Raw genomic sequence first — 23,957 nt, forward strand, 5'->3', positions numbered from 1 at the left:
TGTTTTTTGAGAAGGAGTCTCACTCTGTTGCTCAGGGTGGAGTGCAATGGCAGGATCTCAGCTCACTGCAACTTCCGCCTCCTAGGTTCAAGCGCTTCTCCTGTCTCAGCCTGCCAAGTAGCTGGGATTACAGGTGTGAGCCACCAAACCCGGCTTTTTTTTTTTTTTTTTTTAATGGAGTTTCGCTTTTGTTGCCCAGGCTGGAATGCAATGAAGCGCTCTCTGCTCACCACAAACTCCACCTTCCAGGTTCAAGTGATTCTCCTGCCTAAGCCTCCTGAGTAGCTGGGATGACAGGCATGCCCCATCACGCCCGGCTAATTTTGTATTTTTAGTGGAGACGGGGTTTCTTCATGTTGGTCAGGATGGTCTCAAACTCCTGACCTCAGGTGATCTGCCCGTCTTGGCCTCCAAAGTGCTGGGATTACAGGTGTGAGCCACCGTGCCCGGCTTAATTTTTGTATTTTTAGTGGCGGTAGGGTTTCACCATGTTGGCCAAGCTGGTCTTGAACTCTTGACCTCAATTGATCCTCCTGCCTTGGCCTCCTAAATTGCTGGAATTACAGGTGTCAGCCACTGCGCCTGGCCAAAACAATTATATATATATATATATATATATATATATATATATATAAAATCACACAAATATAATTACCGTGGAGACTTCTCAGAAAGGACAATTTCAGGGTTCTAGAAGTCGTAACAGAGATTTGAATCAAAATGTGGGATGTGAGCGAGGGATGGTCTTCATGAGGAAGCGACGCTTAAAGTGAAACCTTAAGGATGAACAGGAGTTAGAAGCAAAGGAGAGGGTGGGAAATTATCTTGGCTCAAGGCTTTAAAATTTGCGGGGAGGCCAGGCGTGGTGGCTCACACCTGTAATCCCAGCACTTTGGGAGACAGAGGTGGGCGGACCAACTGAGGTCAGGAGTTCCAGATCAGCCTAAGCAACAAGGAGAAACCCTGTCTCTACTAGAAATAAAAAATTAGCTGGGCATGGTGGTGCGTGCCTGTAATCCCAGCTACTCTGGAAGCTGAGGCAGGAGAATCGCTGGAACCCAGCAGGCGGAGGTTGCCGTGAGCCGAGAGCGCTCCACTGCACTCCAGCCTGGGCAACAGGAGCGAAGCTCCCTCTCAAAAAACAAAAACAAAAAACTTGCGGGATGCGGGGGCAGGGGAATGGACGGAAGGTCTGATGGAAGATCTGAAGTGCAGTAAGGATGAAACGAGGGGTGGTGGGAAGAGGCAGTAGGTAGGAAGCTGATTAAACAGTCTTAAAAGTTACATTAAGTGTTTTAAAGTCTTTTTGTGGGTGAGTTCTACCCAATTCTTTAAGGAAATTGAACTCTGGACTCTGTCCGGCGATTTTTCTGACCATCTTGACTCAGCATCTTCCCTCATTCTTTATCAGCACGTTAGGGGGGCCATCAAGCTTCCTTCTATTTACTCTGCCTTGGCGTTTCACTTCTTCCTAAAGATCAGATTTCCCTGACTTTTTAGCATGGCCCTCTGAGCCCTCTCATTTCACTTTTACCCCCCGCCCCACACCCCAACTTTCCCAATTCTGCAGTCCGTGACCTTCAGGTGACCTTCAAAGTCACGAAAAACTCGGCAAGGTGGGTACTTGGAGGGCATTAGTAATTCAAAGAGGTGTCACACAACCTCACCATTAGATGGGAACAATAGCTTACTCAACACCCATATTTAGATTGTTCCGCCACAACTACTCTGGGGGATGGTTTTATTTGCGGCGGTTTTCTCCGTCCACAGCCACCGCGTGAAGGGCAGCGTAAGAACCTTCCCGAATGCTCCAGTCACGCGTCCCGGCGGCCTCTTCTTCCTCCCCGCCACTTCCCCAGGCCAGGCCGGCGGATAACGCCTCAGTCGCGAGCGAGCTCTACGCAGTCGGCAGGGACCTAGCCGGGGAGGGAAGGCAAGACGCGTGGCCAAGCGGGGCCAGGCCGCGGGGCTGCAGGCCAGGGGGGGCACGGGCGGGCGCCGTCGCCGAGCGGACGGAAGGCGCGGGCGGAAGGCGGTCGCACTAGTGGGCAGGGGGCACCGCTAGGGGCGGGGCTTCGGCGCGTCGGGGGCGGGGCTCCCGTGCCGGTCACGTGACGGCCCCGGCTGTAGCGGCGGCGGCCGCGGCGTCTTAAGCGGCGCCCAGTGCAGGATGGTGCTGGAGGCGGAGGCGGCCGTGGTGGCGGCGGCGTCGTTGGCGGCAGTGGGAGTGGGTGCGGCGGCAGCGGCGGCGGCGCCCGCGGGTGGTATAAAATGGCGGATTTCGAAGAGTTGAGGGTAAGCGGGGGCGCAGGAGTGGAGAGCGGAGGCCGCGGGGGAGGGGATGGGAGGGGAGGTGGGGAAGCCGCCAAGTCGCCGGCCGCCGCCTGCTCGTGCCTCCGGGGCAGGTTAGCGGAGCCCCGAGTCCCGGCCCGCGGACGAACGGGCGCCTAGCGCGCGGGGGAGGGGAGCGGGCCGGCTGAGGGCGCGCGGGCGGCGCGGGGGCGGCGGGCCTGGGCCGCTGCGAGCCGGCCCCTGAGTGCCGCCGGCGGTCAGCACACCTGGCGCTGGGTGCCCCGGCGCCCTCTGTGAGGGGCACGTGGGGTCCCGACATCCCGGTTCGCCGTGAGGGCCGAGGTGGAAAGCAGCGTTTGATCTCCCACCTTCACCGGGGTGTACGTGTCTGTGGCGATTCACAAGTCTGCACGCTACTCACTTGGTGGAGGACTGTTTTCTGAAAGGTGAAGTTGCGTTTAGGAATCTCTCCTCCTCTTATGGCTGATGCTAACGTTTAGTCAGGTCTGTCACGAGAAAAGGCCCCTTCCTCCCACCCATGCCTCCTAACAGCTTCGAGAGAATCCTGCCTTCTATAATCGGCCTTAAACCTCGATATTTTCTTAGTGCTTTAGTAAGAAATCTGCAAAGTCCATGTTGTCGTGAGGTTTGTGCACCCCTTTTACTCTTGAGGAAGAATATTTTTTTTCTTCGTAGCCTTGAAACAAGATCATAACTTTATTGTTGACACCTTTCTATAGTAGAGGGTTGTGAGGGTTCTTGATATAGAATAGGGTTCTGATGGGGGTAGAACAGAAAATACTTTTTTACCCCCAGACTGATAACCTTCAAAGTCTTTAACTAAAAGCTAAGTGTGACGAACAAGCCGGATTTATTTTGTATATATCACTGAATTACTGGCGACATAAATGAGATGTTTACGGACGGAAACCCTGATTTTTTAAAAAATGCATTTTAAGGTAGAGTGTGAACTTGAAATTAAATTTACTGCCATCCGTTTGTGTAGCACTTATGATGTTAGCGTGTCTTAAGTAAGGAAGAGGAATCTGATGAAAGGTTCAGTTTTGTATGTTTATTATAGTTTTCCTTGAAGGACGGGATGGGGAAAGGATATGGAAGTTACTTGCTTAGTAGACTTGAGCAAAAGAACGTGTGTTCTGTTCTTAACGGAGATTGTTAGAGTTTGCACAGTGCCTGCCTTATTCCCTCCTGCTGCTTCAAAAATAATTATTTAGTTCCCAGTAAAGACATATTTATGCATGTTATGCCCCATACTAGTTTATGCAGAGAACCGTGGTTGTAGATAAAGGGTTTTCATACTTGGTAAGTGTAAGGGTTTCAGTGGCTCAGAGCCCCAGCTGTAGAGCTTTTAACACCTGTGGCGCTTTTGAAATCTGGAGGCCTGAGCTTCACCTTTGTAAATTCCTGCGTTAGATTTAGGATGGGTTGAGAGGACTGAACTCTGAAGTTATATTTATTTTTACCTGCAATCTAGTTTTAATTTTTGTGTAATAACAGATGTATACAAGTTTTCTAAGTTTTTTTTTTTAATGAAAGCTTTCCAGGATTTATATTAGACTCTTGGGAATGTTGTTGGTCAAAGCTTAATGTAAAACGGAGAATTTACTCTCTGTTAACAGCAGAAAAAGCAGTCAATGCTCGGGTTGGAGTGCAACTGGAAAGTGGTAGAAACCAAAGAAGCTTTTTTCCTCTTTCTTTCTGCCTTCCCCTGTTTTGTTTTGTGGATCAGCTTCATCATCTCTTCCTGTAAATCAGCTGTCTTTACTTTTTGCATTTGTTAGAAGATGGCCCCTCCCCCACAATTCATATGAAGTGCCCGGCAGAGACTAACTGGGGAGAATTTTTAGAGAGAAGGGAACAGGCTGGGCACAAGCATTATCCACTTTTCTTTGCCCTAACTGCTCTGTGCAGATCCATGTTACCCTACACTTGAAGATGAACAAACAGTAATGATGATGATGGTATATACCCATTTTAATAGTGGTTATTCCATGCCTGGTTCTGGTCTAAACCTTTTTTCTATACCTGTACTTATTTAATTCTCACAATTTTTTGAAGAAATTGAAGCACAGTGAGGTTAACCTGACCTAAATTACACAGCTTGAGACTTGAAAAGCTGAGATTTTTAATCTTAGACATGTAGCATTAGAGTCTGTGCTTTTCAAAACCCAAGCTACACTGCTTTGTTCTGGTACCTTGGGGTCTAGGTGGAACACCTAGCCATCATCCTGCGATTGATCTGAATTAACTAAGTGATCATCTCCTGTGTGACAGTATAATAGAGGAAGAAAAACAGACTAAAAAACTGATTAGAAAGAAAGAAAAGGGGAAGAAATAATCTTGGATTCTCAAAATGATTATCAGAATGATAGGTAAATTATAGGACCAGGAAAAATTATGGGCATTAGTTTGTTGGCTAACTTCTTGGCAGTAGAGGAAATGGTCAGCCGATCTGGATGCCACATATTTGGCTGCTGATATGCCACAGGGAGGATTTCCATAATGCTTCAGGGCCAGTTATTTTGGACAAGTATGACCAGAGCAGTTCACATCCTGACTAGTGCTGCATCTAGACTGGAGGTAGGGAATTTTGTGAAAGGTCATCCTCAGTGTGGTTTGGTGACTCTTGTGTCTTTGCTTTTTAGACTTGTGTGTGTGTGTAGGGGGTGGTTATTTGATGAAGCAGCTCTGTTAAGGGGTTGCCTGACCGTTTCAGTTTTGGAGACTGCTATGTGAGCCAGTATGAGAGATCTTGTTTGGTCATAGCAGAATATAGCAGCTCTGTACTTTGTTGCCTTTCAGTTCAGGTCTCCAGAATACCAGCCCACCTCTCTTCCAGTTCTTCTCGGAGAGAGAATCTGATCGACTGAGTTTAGGTCAGTCTCTACTCCTGTTCTAATCATCTGTAGCCAGGGGCTTAGAGTCACATCACACAAACCTCATCAGCAGATTATCCTGATGGGTTGAAGGAAAGGAAGTGGGGATGTTCTCTGTAAAGGGAAAATGTGGCCTGTGTACTCAAGGATGGTTCCAATAACGTGTTGTATATTAGAAGCTTTCAAGGTGCCAGATAAGAAATTACTCAATTTGCCAGTTGCTTATTATTATTATTTTTTGAGACGAGTTGCCCAGGCACTGTTGCCCAGCTTGGAGTGCAGTAGTGCCATCTCAGGTCACTGCAACCTCTGCCTTGCTGGGTTCAAGTGACTCTCCTGTCTTAGCCTCCCAAGTAGCTGGGATTACGGACACCTGCCACCATGCAGGCTAATTTTTTGTGTTTTTAGTAGAGGATTTCACCATATTGGCCAGGCTGATCTCGAACTACTGACCTTGTGATCTGCCTACCTCAGCCTCCCATAGTGTTGGGATTACAGCCATGAGCCACCACGCCTGGCTGCCAGTTGCTTATTTTTAGCATCTATGTTGTTAGGAGTTGAAAGAGTGATTAGTTTGTGAATGAACAGGTTTTGAATTAATTAGTTGTGAATTAATGGGGACAAGATCATAAGATTTGATAGCTGGAACTTCTGTCACTGCAGCTTTGCTCCTTCAAAATTGGTCTGGAGGGCAGGGCGTGGTAGCTCACACCTGTAATTCCAGCGCTTTGAGAGACAGGAGGATCGCTTGAGGCCAGGAGTTCTGGGTTACCTTAGCTCTGATCCTGACACTGCACTCCAGCCTGAGCCACAGAGGAAGATCCTGTAGGAGTTGATTTTCTGGCATTACTTACCTCTTCTTTAACCAGAGGAGCTTTTTCTTTACCCTTGTATTTCTCTTCCAGTTGTATGTTTCCAATACTGTGGCCCACTGGTGGCAGTCTTGTCTTTACAAAAAGGTCCCTGCTGCACTTTAACCTGGTTAATCTACCTTCCCTGCTTCTCATCACTCAATAGGGAGGAGGGGGATCTATTGTAGTGACTTTTTTTTTTTTTTTTAAAGGATTGCTCTTCTGTATTCTTCATCCCCTTCTTTTCATGCATTGGAAATTTGTTCTACATGTGTCTCAGAATGAGAGTGAATGTGCATGCAAGAAGTTGTGCATTTGTCCTAGTGAGAGAGCCAGTGATGACAACATAATAGATAATAGGTAAACCAGAACGTTTACCAAACTGGATAAATCTGTTGTATCATAATTTGAAGGTCAGATTTGGGTCTTTCATGCTGAGAAGCTTAAGTAATTCTGTAACAGAAAGTCTTCTGGCAGGCTTAAGTGTTTGGTTCCCTTACACCTCCCAGGAGTCACCATCCTGATAACTTAAAGTGCTGTTAGGATGCAGAGGGAGAATGGGAAGTTAATGAGGGATTTGAGGTTGGAGGTCCTCATCATTCTCCTCTCCCCATTTATTGGGCAGGGAAATAGACTGATAGATATGATGGATCCTCCATATGATTCAAAGGTATTATGGGATGGCAACTGAAATTTCCAAGACTTCACCTGAGATCATGTCTATGAAAGCACATTCAAAACAAGATATATTTAAAATGAAGTAGGCTGGACACAGTGGCTCAAGCCTGTAATTCTAGCATTTTAGGAGGCTGAGGTGGGCAGATCACCTGATGTCACGTTTTTTATTCTTTCAATTCCATTTCTTTTTTCTTTTTGTTTGTTTTGTTTTTGAGATGGAGTCTCGCTGTGTCACTCAGGCTAGGGTACAGTGGCATGATCCCGGCTCACTGCAACCTCTGCCTCCCATGCTCAAGCAATTCTTCTGCCTCAGCCTCCTGAGTAGCTGAGATTACAGGTGTCCACCACCATGCCCGGCTAATTTTTGTATTTTTAGTAGAGACGGGGTTTCACCATGTTGGCCAGGCTGGTCTAGAACTCCTGACTTCATGATCTGCCCGCCTTGGCCTCCCAAAGTGCTGGGATTACAGGCGTGAGCCACCTCACCTGGCCTCTTCTCCTGTTTTTGAAATGAAAGCAATATTTGTGCAGACAGTACTGAAAAAATTCCAAATAATGAAAGTCTTCTTTTTTCCATTAAGTCGTATTCCCATTACAACTGCTTTTAACCTTTTTAGTTTTTAGGGTTTTATTGTTGTTAATCCCAAAAGTCTAAAAATATTATACCACACCTTTCTATATATATTTTTTCAGCTCAAGAAAATATTTCTTAACTCTTTGGTAGATAAGAAATTTAGGTCATTTTCCACCTGTCGTAGACTTTGATTTCTACCAGTTACATTTTTGTTCCTAATTTTGCTATTATTTTAAACTTTTTATTATAAATTTCTGTTTCTTGACATATCATTTTTAGACAGTACATTTGGCCCTTCATGTCTGTGAATGATTTACCTGTGGTTTCAACCAACCTGGATCAAAAATAGTCAGAAAAAAAGGATGATTACATCTGTGCTGAACATGTACAGACTTTTTTTCTTGTCGTTATTTCCTAAACAGTATAACAACTATTTACGTAGTGTTTGCAATGTATTAGGTACTGTAAGTAATCAATAAATTATTTAAAGTATATGGGAGGATATGCATAGGTTATATGCAAATACTTTGCCCTGTTATATAAGAGACTTGAGCATCCTTGGATTTTGGTATCTGCAGAGGACCCTGGTACCAACTCCTTATGGATACTGAGAGACAACTGTATTTTCTCACTTCCTGGTCTTTCAGAAAAAGGTGTAACACCCATCCCTTTCCTTTTGGGACTTAAAAGCCAAACCTTCCCTTCGATTTTTCCTCCTCCTCCCCTCCCAGCCTTTGTTTTCTTTTCTTTTCTTTTTTTTTTTTTTTTTTGAGATGGAATTTCACCTTTGTTGCTCAGGCTGGAGCGCAACGGCGCGATCTTGGCTCATTGCAACCTCCGCCTTCTGGGTTCAAGCGATTCTCCGGCCTCAGCCTCCCAAGTAGATGGGATTACAGGCACCAGCCACCACGCCCAGCTAATTTTTGTATTTCCAATAGAGACAGGGTTTCACCATGTTGGTCAGGCTGGTCTCGAATCCTGACCTCAGATGACCCACCTGCGCAGCCTCCCAAAGTGCTGGGATTACAGTTGTGAGCCACTGTGCCCAGCCTCAGCCTTTATTTTCTATTAGTACTATTACATTGTCAAGATTTATAGCATTTATGTAATGTTTTTATAACTCTTCTAAGTTTTCTGTGCTTCTACAGGAAAATTCTAGAAATTGAGTACTAATAACAATCTTTTAAATATGTATGTTGACATGAGTATTAGTTACTGCAGAGCCAAGTACTGTGGAGCCGTAGAGGAACTTCTATGTTATTAAATCTATGATCCTAAAAAGAGAAATATAACAAAGTCGGCCAGGTGGGATGGCTCACGCCCGTAATCCCAGCACTTTGGGAGGCTGATTGGGTGGATCGCCTAAGGTCAGGAGTTCAAGACCAGCCTGGCCAACATGATGAAACCCCGTCTCTACTAAAAGTACAAAAATTAGCCAGGCGTGGTGGTAGGCACCTGTAGTCAGCTACTCAGCAGGTTGAGACAGGAGAATTGCCTGAACCCAGGAGGAGGAGGTTGCAGAGCCAAGATTGTGCCACTGCACTCCAGCCTGGGTAACAGAGCATGACTCTGTCTCAAAAAAAAAAAAAAAAAGAAAGAGATATAACGAAGTCCTGCTTGAATGAGGAAAGCTCACTGAAGTTATTTTTAAAATTTAACGGTATAATGGGTTCTCATCTTGTAACCATTCAGCTTTTCTTGGTAAACTTTCTGGAGTCTTCGCCTGCCTTTTCTAATTTGGGAAGCTTTGTAGACCTGTTACCCAGCTGTCATCCTGGGATTACTTCACGTTGTCTCCTGGGTTAGATCTGTTGTTATTTGGATCCCATGTTTTTCTCTTATAGCTGCCTTTTTAATTTTACGGGAATACCAGTTTTAAATGTTTATTTCTTGAAGGATATGCTGGTGATAAACTTTCTAAGTTCTTGAATGTTGAAAATGGCTTGCCTTTGTTCCTGATTGAAAGTTTACATGTGGAATTACAAATTTCAGAACTTTGAAAGCTTTGCTGGAACACTTGCAGATCTGATGGTTATTTTCTTGTAGTATATCTTTGGGATTTATTTACATTCTGGAAGATTTCTTTGATTTTGTCTTTGAACTTTTCTATAAAATTTATTTTAGTAGTTATCTACTTAATTTATAAGAGCTCTTCTATCATCTTTTTCATTTTTTTTTCTTTTTAAATAGCGACCTGTCCTATTTAATTCAAGGAAATAACCTTGAATTTCTCTGATGCTAATTTCTCTAGGGTTCTTGAAACACTTCTCTGAATTGGTAACTCTAGTAGTGGGTTTGTATTTAGGTATACCATACTAATTTTTGTTTTTTAAATGTTTAAGTTATTTGAGAAGTACAACAGATGATAACAGGTAAGGTGTATGTAGACAAACATACATATAACTACCAGCCAATTTAATACATCATTCGTGAAGGTTTAGCAGGGTGCTCTTTACTGATCACGTCCACCACTCTCATGCCCACCTTCACCAATGAGAGTAGCCACTGTGCTGAATTTTGGATTTGTCATTCCTTGTCTGTCTTTATACTTTTAACATATATACATATGTAAAATTTATTTATTTATTTATTTAGAGATGGAGTCTCACTCTTGTTCCCCCGGCTGGAGTGCAATGGCATGATCTTGGCTCACCACAACCTCCGCCTCCTGGGTTCAAGCAATTTTCCTGCCTCAGCCTTCCAAGCAGCTGGGATTACAGGCATGTGCCGCCACGCCTGGCTACTTTTGTATTTTTAGCGGAGACGAGGTTTCTCCATGTTGGTCAGGCTGGTCTCGAGCTCCCGACCTCAGGTGATCCACCTGCCTTGGTCTCCCAAAGTGCTGGGATTACAGGCATGAGCTACTGTCCCAGCCAAATTTATTCTGAAGTTTAAACATTTCATATAAATGGAATAATGCTGTTAGTATTTGGGATTTTTTTTTTTTTTTTTTTTTTGTTTTTTTTTTTTTTTTTTTTTTTTTTATATGAATATACTCCAATTTATTCATTCTCTTGGTGGGGAAAATTTGGATAGTTTTCATTTTTTTTCTATTACACATCCCCATATCCCTTATCTATATTTTTTAAATCGAACAAGTTTGAAAATGGAAAAAAACTTGTAAATTTTTACCAAACTTACCTTGCAGAAAAACCCTGACCTGCACTGATATTGTAATCTTCGTTGATCTCACTTAGTGTGAATATTTGTGTGTTTCACTATAGAGATTCTAGGAATAGAATTGGTGGTGCTTAAGAAGAATATGTGCATATTATTTTCCAAAGAAGGTGGTATCAGTATATGTTCTCTCCAGCAATGCAGAAGTTTTCATTACTCAGCTTTCTTGCTAACATCTGCTTTTGTCACACTTTAGAAGGTTTTACTGGCTGGGCATGGTGGCTTATGCCTATAATCCTAACACTTTGGGAGGCCACAGTGGATGAGTTGAGACCAGGAGTTTGAGACCAGCCTGGGTAAAATGGTGAAACCCCATCTCTACCAAAAAAAAAAAAAAAAAAAGAAAAAATTAGCTTAGCATAGTGGCACACACCTGTAGTTCCAGCTACTTGGCAGGCTGAGGTGGGAGGATCACCTGAAGCCAGGAAGTCAAGGCTTCAGTGAGCTGTGATCATGCCATTATACTCCAGCCTGGGCAACAGAGTGAGACCCTGTCTCAAAAAAAAGTTTTTACCCGTAAGTATAAAATACCACGTTTTAGTTTTATTTTCTTTTGCTGGTGAGTTTGAACATCTTTTACTATAATGATAATCATTCTTTCCTCTTTTCAGATTCCTATTCATGTCTTTTGTGCATGTTTGTACTAGATTTTTAAAAAAAATTATTTCTTACTGATTTTTAATAGTTCTAACAGTTGGATGTATGTGGTGCAAATTTCTCCTTTCAGTTGGGCTCACTTTTAAATTCTATTTTTTAATTTTTGTTTTTGAGGTGGAGTCTTGCTCTGTTGCCCGGGCTGGAGTGCATCGGTGTGACTTTGGCTCACTGCAACCTCCGCCTTCCAAGTTCAAGCTATTCTCCTCCCTCAGTCTCCCAAGTAGCTGTGATTACAGGCACGCACCTCCATGCTCAGCTAATTTTTACACTTTTAGTCGAGACAGGGTTTCACCATGTTGGTCAGGCTGGTCTCGAACTACTGACTCCAGGTAATCTGCCCTTCCAAACTGCTGGGATTACAGGCATGAGCCACTAAGCCCTGCCTTATGTGTTTTTGATGAGTAGAAGTTCTTAAATTTTATGTGATTGTGTTTATCAGGCTTTTGTTTATGGATAGTGCTTTTGAATCTTGTTGAAGAAATTTTTTAACAGAGTTCTTGAAGGTATTTTCTATTATTGTAAAAGTACAAGATGTAGGGTTTTTTTTTTCCCCCACCTTTTCTCATTTAAGGTTTTACTCCACCTGGAGTTTATTTCATATGTAGTGTGAAGTGACCAAGATACATGTTTTTTCCTCAAAGAATAATAAATTGTCCCATCACCTTTTCATGCAGATTTTTTTCTGCACTGGTTTGGATGCCATCATACATCTGTGCTTTGGTTCTGGACTCTGGGCTGTTAGTCTGTTTGTTTTTATAGAAATTGTTACAGAGTTACAGTAACTGAAACAAAATGATTATGCTTTTAGCATAAACAAACTTCTTGCCTGGTAAGGTGGCTCAAGGCTGTAATCACAGCACTTTGGGAGGCCGAGGTGGGAGCATCACTTGTATCCGGAGTTGAAGACCAGCCTGGGCAACATAGTGAGAGGCCGTCTGTGTGTAAAACAATATTTTTTATAAGAAAAAACCAAACTTCTTTTGATATAGCATATACATAGAAAGTATACAGATCATGAGATTATAGCTGGGTGAATTTCCTCAAAATAATCATCTTGTAGGTCAAGAAAGAGAACATTACCAGCACTCTAGAGATTCCCCTCCCCAGTGGATAACCTCATTCTTCCGAAATCGACCTACTATCCTACCTTTAACAGATTAATATTGCCTGTTTATGAACTTTATATAAATGGAACCTGTATAGTATATATACAGTTGCTCCTTGGTATACTTGGGGGCTTGGTTTTAGGACCAACTCTCCCAATACCAAAATTTACATGTACTCAAGTCCTGAAGTTGGCTCTGCAGAACCCATGTATAGGAAAAGTTGGCCCTCTGTATCTGTGGATATCACATCCTGCAAATACTGTATTTTTTATCTGCATTTGGTTGAAAACATATCTGCTTATAAGTGGACCTGCATAGTTCAAACCAGTCAACAGGATACAATTGACCCTTGAATAACATGGGTTGTTGTTACTGGATAATGAATAACGATAACTACATGTTATCGTTATTCAGGGTTGTCTGTTTGCTGTTTCTGTATATGCATTCTGTTTCTGGCTTTTTTTCTGTTTCGTTTGCAAGATTCGTCCTTGTTGTTGTCTGTAGTTGTAGTTTGTTCATTCCCTTTTGCTAGTGATATGGTAGTGTTCCAGTCGCTTCGTATCCTTGTCCACCCTTTTAATTTTAGACACTCTGGTGAATGTCTGTTAATTTGCATCTCCCTAATAAGTAATGATGTCAAGCTCCTTTGAATGTGCTTATTGGCCATTTGGGTTTTTTTTTGTAAAGTGGCTTGCCAAGTCTTTTACTCATTTTTATATTGGGACATCTGTCTTTTTCATACTGATTTGTGGGTGTTCATTATATATCCTGGAAACCGTCTCTTGCTTTTTATGTTTTGCAAATATCTTCTCTTGTTTCCCCTGCCTTATGAGTCTATTCCGAGTTCTGGACTTTTAATCTCTCCATTGCCCTTTCTCATTGGCAAATATCTACAGGGAAGGCATCAAGAGACAGCTTTGTAGGCTTTCCTTCTTCCCAGAGTCTTGGTGTCTCAGGTCCTTGCTGCCTTTGTAGTGCTTCCTGCATTCACACAGATGTTTATGTTTTATTATCATATTCAGTTGTTAAGTTCTCACAGGGAGGGTTGGTCTGAAACAGTCTAGTCAGTCATTGAGGGACATAGAAGTAGCACAAGTTCTCCTGCCTTGTAGTTTTTCAAGGAACTTGATTATGTGCTCATCCATGTAATTTTAGAATAATATTTTCATGTTTTACACACACACACACACACACACACACACACACCTTGTTGATATGTTGATGGGAAATGCATTGAATCTGTAAACTAGTTTGGAGAGAATTACATTTTGCTGTTAAGTTTTCTTAACCATGGTCATTGTAATCTCCATTTCTTTAAAAAGGTTTTTTTTTTTTTTTTTTTTTTGCAATGTCTTTCAATAAAGATTTGTTATTTTAAGTTAAAGGATTGCAAATATTTTGTTAGATATACTTCTAGCAACATTATTTTTATAGCAAATCATAAATATTAACTTTTTATAATTATACTTTGCTGGTGTATGGAAGTATAGATTTACTTTATATAACCGTGCTATACTCCTAATTGTCATAAATTATCTTTAGATTTCTTTTGGATTTTTCTATGCAGACAGTCCTATCTGTGAATAATGACCTCTTTGTTTCCTCCTTTCCAATTCTTATGCTTTTTTTTCTTTCTTTTTCTTGTCTTAATGTGCTGGCTAGGATCTCCAGTACAATGTTGAATAGAAGCTGTGATGGGGGCATCCTGATCTTGTTCCTGATTTTAAAGGGAATGCTTTCAAAGTTTCACAGTTAAGTATGATGCTTGCTGTAGGTTTATTATGGATAATCTTTTTCAGGTTAAGGATGTTCCCTTTCTTAGTTTGCTAATTAAAAAAAAATCATGAATGAATTTTATCAGAAGCTTTTTCTGCATCTTTTGAGAAAAACATGTATTTCTCTTTTGTAATCTGTTAACATGCTGAGTTATATTAATTTTTTCCCAATACTTAAACAAAATTTATGTTCTAAGTATAAATTCAACCCTTATCTATCTGTTCCTTTTTTTCGTTGGACTCAGTTTGGACATACTTAATTTAGGATTTTTGTCTCATAATGAGTAAAACTGGCCTATAATTAAAAAATAGTACTTTCCTCTCCTGGAAGAGTTTATGTAAGATTAGAAAGATCTGTTTCTTAAATATTTGGTAAAACTTGCTTATAAAATTATTACTATTGTTTTCTTTGAGGAATGCTTTAATTGCTTTGGTTATAGGACTGTTCATATTTTCAAGTTTCAAACCTGTTTTGGTAGTTTGTACTTTTTATAGAAAGTTGTTCATTTCATCTACATTCTTGAATTTGTAGCATTTAGTTGTTAATCTCTTTATTTTGTAGTACTTGTAGTTAATATTCCCCTTGTGTTTTTTTAAAATGCCTTCTTTTTTCTTGATAATTTTTGGCTAAAAGTTTGCCAATGTTTAAAGATTTTTCAGAGAATCAAGTTTTTGATACCGTTGATGCTCTTTACTGTATCCTTCCCCTGTTTCATTAATTTTTGCTCTTCATTTCTTTTCTTATATTTCCTTTAGAGTTATGTCTGTTCTTTTTTTCTAATTTCTTAGGTGCTTGTCATTAATTTTCAGCATTTTAACATAGTTATTTAAGATCATAAAATGTCTATATATTGCTTCCTCATTACATGTTTTGATACGTAATGTTTCTGTTATTTTTACTTGTATTTTTCTGTTTTCTACTGCGAATTCTTTAACTTATGACTTATTTAAAAATTTAATTTCTGAACATGTCAGAGTTCCTCTAGTTGATTTGGCTATTAATTTGTAATTGCATTTTGGTTAGGCACCATGTTGTGTGATGCTGATTGGTGTGTATAATGCCGATTCTTTGAAATATGTTTAGACTATTAAAAATGTGGTCCATTTTTATTTTTATTTGTACATGAAGAGAATATGTATTGCCCGGTTTTTGGTGCAGTTTTATATATGTCCAGTATGTAGGCTTTTTAATTATGTTGTTCAAATCTCATATCTTTTCTTTTAAGAGAGCAGAGTTAATCTCCTACTGGAATTTTGTTTTGTTTTGTTTTTCATTTGTTTTTGTAGTTCTATTGATTTTTAAAGCATATTTTAACATTACTAGCACATGAAAGAACTGTAATCCTAGCATTTTGGAAGGTTGAGGTGGGAGGATCACTTGAGCCCAAGAATTTGAGACCAGCCTGGGTACCATGGTGAGACTCCCATCTCTTAAAAAAGAAAGAGTTTAAATTTGTTATGTTTTCCTGCTGAATTGAAACTTTTCCTCTATGTAATGACTCTTTGTGTCCAGCACTGCTTTTTCTATTAAATACTACCTTTTGTTAATATTAACATACCTAGATTATATTTCTTTTTTTTGAGACAGAGTGTCGCTCTGTGACCCAGGCTGGAATGCACTGGCATGATCTCGGCTCACTGCAACCTCTGTCTCTTGGGCTCAAGCAGTTTTCCTGACTCAGCCCTCCAAGTATCTGGGACCGTGGGCACGTGCCACCATGCCCGGCTAATTTTTGTATTTTTAGTATAGATGGGTTTCACCATGTTGGCCAGGCTGGTCTTGAACTCCTAACCTCAGGTGATCTGCCCACCTCGGCATCCCAAAGTGCTGGGATTGTAGGTGTGAGCCACTGCGCCTGGCCTCCTAGATTATTTTTCTGTCAGTTTTGCCTGATTTATAAAATTTCACCTCACCTTACATTTTTGTGTCCTTTTATTTCGGTTTTATCTCTTTTGAATATAATGCCATTGAATTTAAGAGAATTTTAAATCTAGTCTGATAGGTTTGCTCCTTGTAATTTTAAATCAAACTTTTAATGAAGATAATTGTCAATCCACTTGCATTTCTAGGAAATAATACAGAGACATTCCATATACTCTTTCTCTAGTTTTTTCCATTTAAAGACCATAGTACAGCACCACAACCAGGATGTTGACATTGACACAATCAAGATACAGACCATTTTATCACCACAAGGATCCCTCCATCTAAAGTGTTGTCATTTTATAGTCACACTTGTTCCTGTCTCATCCAGTTCCCCCACTCTCTGGGGCACACTCAGCTTTTTCATTTCTGTGATTTTTGTCCTTTCAAAAATTCATAAATAGAATCACACAGTATGCAGACTTTTGGGTCTGGCTTTTTCATTCAGCATAATTCTGGAAATTCATCCAAGTTGTCATGTTTAAACATCTTATCCCTTTTTATGGCTGAATAGTTTTCCACGATATGAATTCACTATAGTTTGTTGAGGGACATCTGGGTTGTTTACAGTTTTTTGATAATTATCGATAAAAGTGCTATAAAGATTTGTGCATAGAGTTTTTTTGGTAAACTTATGCACCAGTCTTTTTCGGAGATAAAAAATGCCCAGGAGTGCAGTTGCTGGGTTGTATGGTCGTTGTATGTATAGTTTTTAAAGAACTTGCTAAACTGTTTTACAGAGTGGCTGTACCATTTTACATCCCTACCAGCAATGTATGGAGTGATCCAGTTTCTCTGCATCCTCGCCAGCATTTGGTGTTATCAGTGTTTTTCATTTTAGCCATTCTGGTAGGTATCTAGTGATATCCCAGTGAGGTTTTTATTTACATTTCCCCAATGGCTAATGATGCTGAACATTTTTTCGTGTGCTTATTTGCCATCTGTATATCCCCATCCATAACATGTCTCTTTGTGTCTTTTGTCCTTTTTCTAATTAAATTCTTTTTTTTTCCAGTTGGGTTTTGAGAGTTCTAGGTATATTCTGGATATTATTAGTCCTTTGTCAGATGCGTGGTTGCAAATGTTAATATTTTCTTTGAGTCTGGTGATTGTCTTTTTATCCTTTTAAGGGGGTCTTGTCTGTTGATTGTCTTTTTATCCTTTTAAAGGGGTCTTTTGTAGAGCACAAGTTTTAAAATGTGTGAAGTCCAGTATGGCATATTTGCTTTTATGGATCTTGTTTTTAGTTTCAAATCTAATAACTCTGCCTAGTCTTAGATCCTCAAGATTTTCTTGCTTATTAAAAAAAAAAAAACCAGTTTTATAGTTTTTACGTTTGACTCTGTGATCCATTTGGAATTATTTTTGTATAAGGTATGAGACTTAAGTTGAAGTTCTTTTTTTTTTTTTTTTTTGTCTATGGGTGTCCATGTGATCCAGCACCACATATTGAAAGGCTTTCTTTCTTCCACTGAATTAATTTTTCACCTTCATCAAAAATTATTTGGGCATATATGTATATGACTATTTCTGGGTTCTATGTTCTGTTCCCTTGATTTCCGTGTCTACCCGTCCACTAATACCATATAGTCTATCGGTCTTACCTAAGTTGTAAAATGGGATAGATTGATTCCTCTCCCTCTATTCTTTTTTTTTTTTTTTTTGAGATGAAGTCTTGCTGTCGCTCAGTTGGAGTGCAATGGCGCGATCTCCATTCACTGCAACCTCTGCCGCCTGGGTTTAAGCAATTCCCCTGCCTCAGCCTCCTGAGTAGCTGGGACTACAAGCGTGTGCTACCACACCTGGCTAATTTTTTGTATTTTTTAGTAGAGACAGGGTCTCACCATGTCTGCCAGGATGGTCTCAATCTCCTTACCTTGTGATCCACCCACCTTGGCCTCTCAAAGTGCTGGAATTACAGGTGTGAGCCACTGCACCTGGCCCCTCTATTCTTTTTAAAAATTGTTTTGGCTCTTCTATTAATATTTCTTTTGCTTTTCCATGTAAATTTTAGAATAATCTCAGCTATATCTACAAAAAGTCTTGCTGGTATTTGGATAGGAATTATATTAAACCTCTCTGTATCAGTTTGGGGAAAGTTGACATCTTTAGACTATGTTGAGTTTTCCAATCCATGAAGAATTTATTTAGATTTTCTAGATTTTTTTTTCAATGTTTTATAGTTTTCAGCATATAAGTCCTGTACATGTTTGTTACATTTTTACATATGTATATTAATTTTCTTTGGAGTGTTATAAATGGCGATGTTTTTAACCTTCTTTTCACATGTTCTTTGTTAGTGTATAAATGTGTGATTATATTTATTTTTGTATGTTGATTTTATATCCTGGGACCTTGCTGAACTCACAAGTTCTAGGAGTTGTTTCGTATGTTTGTTGAGATTTTCTATGTAAATAATCATTTCATTTACAAATAGTTTTATTTTTTCTTTTCAACCTCTTATTCCTTTTACTTCTGTTTCTTGTTATTCTGCTAGGTAGAACTTTTAATACTGTGTTGAATGAGTGGGGATAGTAGGCAACTTCGCCTCAGCTCCAATATTAAAGGGAAAACAATCTTTCACCCCTGGGTATAATGTTGGCTCCAATTTTTTTTTTTTTTTTTTTGTAGATCTGTTTATCAAATTGAGGAAGCTCTCCTCAGTTCTTGTTTTTGAGGATTTTAAAATCATAAACAGGTGTTGAATTTGTGAAATTTTTTTTGGCATTGATTGATTTGATCATGTGATTTGTTTTTGTAGCTGTTACTATGATGTATTTTATAGATTTCAAAATAAATACGAAGATAAGACACAATGAAAATGCTGAGCAGCAGTGGCATATAATGAACCAGCCTTGCATACCAGAATAAACCCTTCACTTGGTCATGGTGGATAATGACCATGGTTTATAATTTTCTTCATATGTTGCTGAATTTTATTTGCTAATGTTTTGTTAAGGATTTTAACATCTGTGTTCATGATGAATATTGGTTTGTAATTTAATTTTTTGTGTTGTCTTTGTTTTTTTTTCTTATGGTAATATTAGGTTTATAAAATGAATTGGAAATGTTCTCTTCTGTTTTCTGGAAGAAATTATATTGAATTGATATTCTTTATTTTATTTTTATTTTTAATATTTTTTGAGACAGTTTTGCTCTTACCACCCAGGTTGGAGTGCAGTGGCATGCTCTTGGCTCACTGCAACTTCCATCTCTCTGCCAATTTATTTATTATTTTTGAGATGGAGTCTTGCTCTGTTGCCCAGGCAGGAGTGCAATGGTGTGATTTCGGCTCACTGCAACTTCCGCCTCCTGGATTCAAGTGATTCACCTGCCTAACTTGATCAAGTGATCCACCCACTTGGCCTCCCATGGTAATCCTGAATAACGGGGATTACAGGTGTGCACCCCCAGGCCCTGCTAATTTTGTTTTTTTTGAAGAGTTTAACTTTGTTGCCCAGGCTGGCAGATTGCAGTGACGCAGTCTTGGCCAACTGCCTCCTCCGCCTCCCAGGTTCAAGTGATTCTCCTGCTTGAGCTTCCTGAGTAGCTGGGATTACAGGTGCCTGCCACCACGCCTGGTTAATTTTTGTATTTTTAGTAGAGGTGGGGTTTCACCATGTTGGTCAGGCTGGTCTTGAACTCCTGACCTCAAGTGATCCGCCTGCCTTGGCCTCCCAAAGTGCTGGGATTATAGGTGTGAGCCACCACGTCCGGCCAATTTTTGTATTTTTAACAGAGTCCAGGTTTCACCCTGTTGACCAGATTGGTCTCAAACTCCTGGGCTCAAGTGATCCATCCACTTGGCCTCCCAAAGTGCACGCTTGCACCTTACTACCAATTTATATGCCATCGTTGGTCAGCGTTTTCATCCTTTATAAAAAAAAAATTTATATTTTTCCTGATGATCTCAGTATAAGATCTATGTTTCCTTAACCTCACTAATTTGATACTGTTATTTCATACAGTAAAGGTTTGTTTAGTTGACTAACTCCTCCATATTTGTTTTCTGTGATCAGAAACAAACATCATCCTGTGATCTTAATACTCATTCTGGGCCCAATGTGGTTTTGGGAGGCCAAGGCTAGGAGGATCACTTGAGCCCAGGAGTTTGAGACCAGCCTGCAAAACATAATGAAATCTTGTCATTACTAAAAATAAAAAAAGAAAAGCAGGCATGGTGGTGTGTGCTTGTAGTCCCAGTTACTCTGGAGGCCGAGGCAGGATGATCACTTGAGCTCAGGAGTTTGAAGCTGCAGTGAGTAGTATTTGGACCACTGCACTCTGGGTAGCTGAGCGGAGACTGTCTCAAACAACAACAAATACTCATTCCCCTAGAATAGTCTGGTTTGGCAGTGGTGGACTTTTTGCATTCACTCACTTTTGAGTGTGTTAATCCTGCTTTTGTCTTTAGTACTTTTGCATCTGCTGTGGAATGCCTTGGAATGCTTTTCTTCACATATCCATTGGGTGATTTCCTTCTTCTTCAGTTACTTATTCAATTACTATTTCAGTGAGGCCTTCCCCTTTAAAATGGCAAATCCACTACTTCTTCACTTGCTATTTTTCTTCCCCATTTGTTTTTGTTCATTTTATTCATCATGACCTGCCATATTGTATATTTTATTTTTTATTAAGGTTTTGGTCTATTAAGTGCTTCAACTCATTAACCGGTCATTGGAATTTTTTTATAACTTAGAGTTGGAAAGAATTGATATCTTTTCAGTATTATTTTTATCTAGTGTAGCATGTGTGATACAGTCTCTTTAATACATTCAAAGCTTCTTTTCTGTAGTTTTTTTAATGTACCTCTTGTAAAATTCTAAAATTTATTCTTTTGTATTTTCTTTTTGTATTACTTAGGTTTTTTTAAATACCTCTTTTTCAGTCATTTGAAAATATATTTGATATATGGAAAATTAGATGTTTTGTTACCTTAATATTATTGGGTTAAATTTTTCAATGGAATTTTCTTGTATTTCTTATATAGAGAGTCTTGTCATTTGTAAATAGTAAATGTTACTTAAAAAAATTTTTTATTGCCTTGCCAGGCATGGTGTCTTATGCCTGTAATCCTGGGACTTTGGAAGGCTGAGGTGGGTGGATCACTGGAGGCCAGGAGTTCAAAACCAACATAGCCAACATGGCAAAACCCCGTCTCTACTAAAAATACAAAATTTAGCCAGGTATGGTGGTGAGTGCCTGTAATACCAATTATTTGAGAGGCTGAGGCAGGAGAATCCCGGAGGCAGAGGTTGCAGTGAGCCAAGATGGTGCCACTGCACTCCAGTCTGGGTGATAGAGTGAGACTCTGTCTCAAAAAAAAAAAAAAAAAAATTATTCCCTTTGTATATGATGGAAACGGGTTTATAACGTTGGGAAAAATCCATAGCCAGACAATGGATCACTCAGCAAGACTAGTTTACTTTCTGCAGAAAGGGTGCAGCTCGCTGGCAATCTTGCCAAGAGAGCACACCTGAACAAGGAGACTGGGACATTTATAACTTTCATAACCTGATGCAGTTGCCCTGCTGCTGTGTCCAGTTTCCATTGGCCAGAATGGGACCTCACATTTTATACTTGACTTGATTGGCTTAAAAAACTTGAAAATTTCCTGAATAGATAAGGGGAAAGAAGACAGGGAAGAGGAGGAAGCTAGTCAGGAGGTCAGGAGGGTTTCCAAATAAGGAGTGGCATGTACCAGGGTTTAGAGCTCACCCAGTCCTACTTAGACATGCCGGAGCGAATCAAGGTAGCTGATTTAAGACGCAGCTGATTTAGAGAATATATATACATGGGTATATGGTTTTTTTTTTTTTTTTTTCTTTTTGATGGGTATATGTTTATGCTAATAGTGGATAATAGCCATAGAGCAAGAGATTGTGACTCCTTATAATGTAGTCTAAGATATAAATTTTGAAGAACTTTCTCATTTCTCACATTTATTGAGAGGTTTCATCAGGAACAAATAGAATTCTCTCAAAAGCGCATATGGCATTTAGCCAGTTAATCATATGGGTTTTCCACTCAAACCAAAAATCTTTTTGTATTGTCTCTCTTTATCAGTTATCAGAATGATGATGAATTCTTTCCTTAACATTCTTTAAAGGAGATCAGTGACTTTTTTTTTTTTTTTTTTGAGATGGAGTCTCACTCTGTAACTCGGGCTGGAGTGCAGTGGCTCAATCTCAGGTCACTGCAACCTCCACCTTCTTGGTTTAAGCAATTCTTCTGCCTTAGCCTCCCATGTAGTTGGCATTACAGGCTCATGCCATCATGCCCGGCTAATTTTTGTATTTTTAGTACAGACAGGGTGTCACCATATTGGCCAGGCTAGTCTTGAACTCTTGACCTCATGATCCACCTGCCTCGGCCTCCCAAAGTACCGGGATTACAGGTGTGAGCCACTGCGCAGGGCTGATCAGTGACTTTTCAATATTATTATGAAGAAAATGAAACGTACTTAATGGGTTTGAATCAAATGCAGTTGTTACTCCTTTTGATGCTCAAATTGTCTTATTTTAGGCCACTAGGAGCCCATTCTGGATGTTTTCTTTGTCCTTCAGACAAGGCCTCAGTGGTCTTTGATAAAGTAGTCTTTGATAGCTTCTCTGTTTTCTAATGTGATAAAATGTTCTAGGTTCATCTTGTGCATTTCCTGTCCCAGACCTGCAGTCAGCCATTTCCCTCAGGAATCTGGGTGCCTTTTATGGGAAATAGTATTTATACTGTAATTGCTTTTTTACTCCATCTTTTTTTTTCCTTTTTTTATTTGAGATTAAGTCTCTCTCTGTCACCCATGCTAGAGTGCAGTGGTGTGATCTCAGCTCACTGCAGCCTTCACCTCCCGGGTTCAAGCAATTCTTCTGCCTCAGGCTCCTGAATAGCTGGGATTACAGGCACGTACCACCACACCCAGCTAATTTTTGTATTTTTAGTAGAGATGGGGGTTTCACCATGTTGGTCAGGCTGGACTCGAACTCCTGACCTCGTGATCCGCCTGCCTCAGCCTCCCAAAGTACTAGGATTACAGGTTTGAGCCACTGTGCCCTGCCTACCCCATCTTTAAAAAGACTAACAGTTTTCGTTTAATTCAATCTAGAGTACCTGTAGATTTACAGAAAGCTTGGGAAGATAGTAGAGTCCCCACATGCCCTGGACCTAGTTTCTCCTGTTCAAGCAAACTTTTGAGTTATGGAGACATTCTTAAATTTACAATGATAGAGAATTCTTCATGTCCCCAGTACCCAGCTTCAGAAGTTATCAGCTCCAGTCTTTTGTCATATATGTCCCCACCTACTTACCCCAAATAATTTAAAAGGAAGCTCCATATGATTGTATACCTATACTATAAATCTTCAATCTGTGACTATAAGGATAGAGAGATCTTAACCAAGTAATTTACTTAATTTATGTTAAACCATTCTTATATTGGTAGATTCAGCTGTATTGAGCACATTGAGGGCTTTTATGTCTACACTCACAGGAAATATTTATGTGTTAATATTGGTTTATAAATTATGTTACACGAGGACTTCTTATGGTCCATGTTGGGAAGAAAGAATGGATGGCATACTACGCCCATTGTTTAATAGGCTTTTGCCTAAAAGTTTGGTTGGAGAGGGTGGACTTCCTTGCTGAAGTTTGGAAACCAATAATTTGCATGTTTGAATTTTGTGTTTTGTGTTCAACATTTTCCTGTATTTGTCTTCTAACATGTATGTATTTAACTCCCTGGCTTTTATTCTCTTGAACAGTTTAAGGAACAGAATTCCATCCTTTCCTTGAAAGCTTGGTAGAATTTATTTATGAAGTTGTCTTGCTTGGGTAGATGTTTTTCTATGTGGAGGGGAGGGCAAGACAATATACCTCTTCTTGAATCAGGTAGAGTAATTTATATTTCTCTAGGAAACCACTTTTGTCTCTATTTAAGTTATTAGAGTATATAGTTGCATACACTGTGCTCTTGGTTAAAAGAAATTTGTTTAGTTTTTTTGGTCTTTTTTTTTTTTTCATTTTTAAGACT

General features: G+C 40.0%; 1 protein-coding gene across 12 annotated transcripts in view; it reads left to right on the plus strand.

The window, feature by feature from the left end:
* The first annotated feature begins 1,706 nt into the window (after nt 1-1,706).
* PIAS2 (protein inhibitor of activated STAT 2) overlaps nt 1,707-23,957 on the plus strand; it is a 171,281-nt gene continuing 149,030 nt past the window's right edge. For 4 of the 12 annotated variants that reach the window (XR_001825577.2, XM_037738979.1, XM_037738980.1 and 1 more), the window contains exon 1: nt 15,825-16,780. Coding sequence is in view for 8 of the 12 variants with exons in the window: in XM_037738979.1 (XP_037594907.1) it covers nt 16,622-16,780 (159 nt within the window). In the remaining 4 variants the exon portion in view is untranslated. Of the gene's footprint in view, nt 2,296-13,894; nt 13,984-15,821; nt 16,781-23,957 lie in introns of those variants that run through there. The other 8 variants (XR_005200443.1, XM_017529694.2, XM_037738981.1 and 5 more) reach the window with 5 other exon arrangements.

Source organism: Cebus imitator, unplaced genomic scaffold (genome assembly GCF_001604975.1).
Source record: "Cebus imitator isolate Cc_AM_T3 unplaced genomic scaffold, Cebus_imitator-1.0 Scaffold60, whole genome shotgun sequence".
NCBI lineage: Eukaryota > Metazoa > Chordata > Mammalia > Primates > Cebidae > Cebus > Cebus imitator.